The following is a 3,086-nucleotide window of genomic DNA, read 5'->3' as shown; positions in this document are numbered from 1 at the left end:
ATAGTGTGTCCGATAGAGTCGAGATCGGGTTGTGCGTGTCGTCTTTGTTCTCGGACACGAAACGAGCATAATATAATTGTACCTATAAAATAATACGTATCTATAGTGATCAATTTTACTATTATTTTTTGGGGTGTGGTGAGAGGGTGCCAGGGTGGCCAAGCGCCTAAGCTTATTATTCTGATGAAATTAGCATATCCTTTTGTAATTTTCTCAAATGAACGGTACGCAATTTGATCCAACTGCAGGCTGACTTTCTTAAGATAATTTCAAATTGTTTGATTTTTGTTTGACATTTTCAAAATTGCATTTTCGGTGTATGTCAATAATTTACGAAAAAAATGTATATAACACCCAGGTTGTAATGACATTCCAAAAATCGTTGAAATTTCAAAAAAAAGTGAATTCACAGCGTTAAAAGTACCTACCCGTTTTGTTGTTATGAAAAATATTCAATTGTTTTGTATGTATATCATTATAATCATTAGGTATATAATAATATATATACAATGTTGACTTGTTTGTGATAGCTGATAACGATTTTGAGGTGTGTGTGGGAGAGTCAGATCACCCTTATTACTATATTTTTCACGCGAGTCAAGCGCTGTACACACATTATTATAGGTAGTATAGAATATTATAATATTATTATATTGTAAACTAAAATGAGAGGGAAACACAATAATGTGTAATATACTTATGTATAATACATTTTCAGAAATATTTTTTCGGGGCGGTTCCTAAGCCCAATAGCCGTTATACTATAGTAATAATGTGCGCGTATATGCCATACGGGGAACGACAATGGAACGCACACACACACGCACACACACATGGTACGTTGTATTCTTCGCACACGAGGAGGCGGCGGCGGCGGCGGCGGCGGCGGCGGGTTTATAAAATAGGTATATATAAGGTGGCTGCGGATGAGATCAGGACCGCATTCCGATCCGGGACCCGACGACGACGACGGCTACCTTGTGAGTTTTGGCCGAGCTCTACGAGAAACGAACGACGCACCTGGAAGAACGGGTCTCTGCGCTCCCACGTATGTTGTACAGACACAACATACCAGCCAAACATTATATTATTACCGCCATCGGAGACCATCCGTTCAAATCGTCGCCGGCGCAGTCATGTGCCGAGCATCGTACCGTCAGCATCCGAAAATGGGTCCGATGCCGAAGAACCACGGCAACGCCAACAGCAATTCCTACGCCAACCGTCTCAACGTCTTGAAACAAGTACGTACCACGCTAAACGTTATAATAATATTATGTTGAACTGTATTGTGGACGTAGTGATAATATAATAATAATAATAATAATAATATATTGCCTGCGGGAACTAATAACCTTTCTTGTGTAAGTCACAATTATCGAGCCGTCTGCAAGCGCGTGCCCGCATCGCTAAACTCGCGTCTTATATTAATATACTGTTTTATCATTGATTTTAATCGACTTTTTCCTCCCTTCTCCGTTATATAGGTTTTGAAACCGTACCGGGACAACAACGCCAACTGTCTGCGGCTGATCACCAGGTCGGCCAGGGTGAACCTGAACAAGCACTGGAAGAGCCTGGAGAATCTGTTCACGGCCGGGCACGACCGCCGTCCGGCAGACTTCAAGGAACGCGCCCAGAACGCGGCCAACGAGATGCTGGAGAACGGCGAGAACGCAAGGCCCGCGGAGGCGGCGGACTGCTCCAACCCGACGGCGGACGCGGTCGACAAATTTCGACACTTGCACATGGAGGACGACCGTTGACGACCGGGCACTTGGTTTGTCGATAGTGGGGGGGGGGGGTCGACGCGGGGGAGGGTAATTCGTAAATCGTTTACCGCAAACATATATAATATATATTATAAGTAATGGTATATACATATGTACAACATTGTAGAATCGTCATAATATTATGTATACCACCTATACGTGTATCACAGGCAACAGCTCATGTCTTCCGTTGTTTTTTTTTAATATCGTTACATTTTATTTTATATTTTATTTTTTATATTAATATTATACTTAACACGCGCACCGTCACGTTATATTTATACACTCACCATTTCACGCACCGTTTTAGCACTTGTTTTAATCCGCACGATCGCACAGACACGCACCACCGCACGCACGCACTTATATTATGCACTTTTAAAAGCACTCAGACGCATAAACAGCACTATAATAATCATTAAACATAATATTTTATGTTCACTTTATTAATATATTACTATATTATATCACATTATCACACTCGTTATATACATGCACCACTCACTTTATACACATCGCACATAATTAGATTTTAAGGAAACATATATTATATTTTATTAAACAATTTTATCGTCCGACAAAGGACACTGCACCACACCGCAGGATGGTCCGGATCGATATTAATGTATATACAGCTGCACTTTAGACTATTATGTACCTATATAATATTATATTTTATTAGTTGTAAGTTTACGTCGGCCAACATATATATATATATATATATATATATTGGCGACTGCAGATCCTATCAATTACCAAAATATTTATAGCTAATTCGCATGTCTCACGACGTCGATTAGAAAAAATTAGAAATTAAAATTTAGAATATTAGAATATTTATTTGTAAATATCAAATCTGTGATTGTATCGAATTAAGTTTTTATTTTTATATTTCACTAGCTATTATGATAATAATTATTATTTATTACTATCATATTATTATTAACGTCTCACATATTATTACATAAAATACATAATTACGTGAAACAGTTTAGATGGTATTAATCTATATAATATTATATTTTTTTAAACTTTTTTTTTGTTATTATATTGTTAAAAGAATATTTGCTCAAAAAGGAACAGAATCCATCCATATATTTAGTTGTTAAGCAAAATGTATTTTAAGAAAAATATTGGTGGCCACTGACACCGAAAATAATTATTATAAGATCGATAAATAAAAACTATTTAAATATGTTGTGTACAATTTATTATAAGAAATTAGTTTTGTAAGAATATCTCTGACGTGCCTAATATTAAATATATTTATAATGTATAATATGAATTTATTACAAGAATTGTTTTAATTTTTAA

At 36.6% G+C, this 3,086-nt stretch overlaps 1 protein-coding gene across 1 annotated transcript; it reads left to right on the top strand.

The window, feature by feature from the left end:
• The first annotated feature begins 911 nt into the window (after positions 1-911).
• Positions 912-3,086, top strand: LOC132947323 (uncharacterized). The gene is made up of 2 exons (XM_061017584.1): positions 912-1,244; positions 1,488-3,086. The coding sequence occupies exons 1-2, from the start codon at positions 927-929 to the stop codon at positions 1,764-1,766; spliced, it is 597 nt and encodes a 198-aa protein (XP_060873567.1). The 5' UTR covers positions 912-926; the 3' UTR covers positions 1,767-3,086.

This window comes from Metopolophium dirhodum, chromosome 6, assembly GCF_019925205.1.
Source record: "Metopolophium dirhodum isolate CAU chromosome 6, ASM1992520v1, whole genome shotgun sequence".
Lineage (NCBI taxonomy): Eukaryota > Metazoa > Arthropoda > Insecta > Hemiptera > Aphididae > Metopolophium > Metopolophium dirhodum.
The sequence above is the reverse complement of the archived record's forward strand: the minus strand, read 5'-3'. Positions and strand labels throughout refer to the sequence as shown.

Excerpts from the sequence above, each read along its gene's own strand:
- LOC132947323 (XM_061017584.1), top strand. The coding sequence starts at position 927 with ATGAGATCAGGACCGCATTCCGATCCGGGACCCGACGACGACGACGGC. Across the intron at positions 1,245-1,487 it reads GTCTCAACGTCTTGAAACAA|GTTTTGAAACCGTACCGGGA; the intron begins GTACGTACCACG and ends TCCGTTATATAG.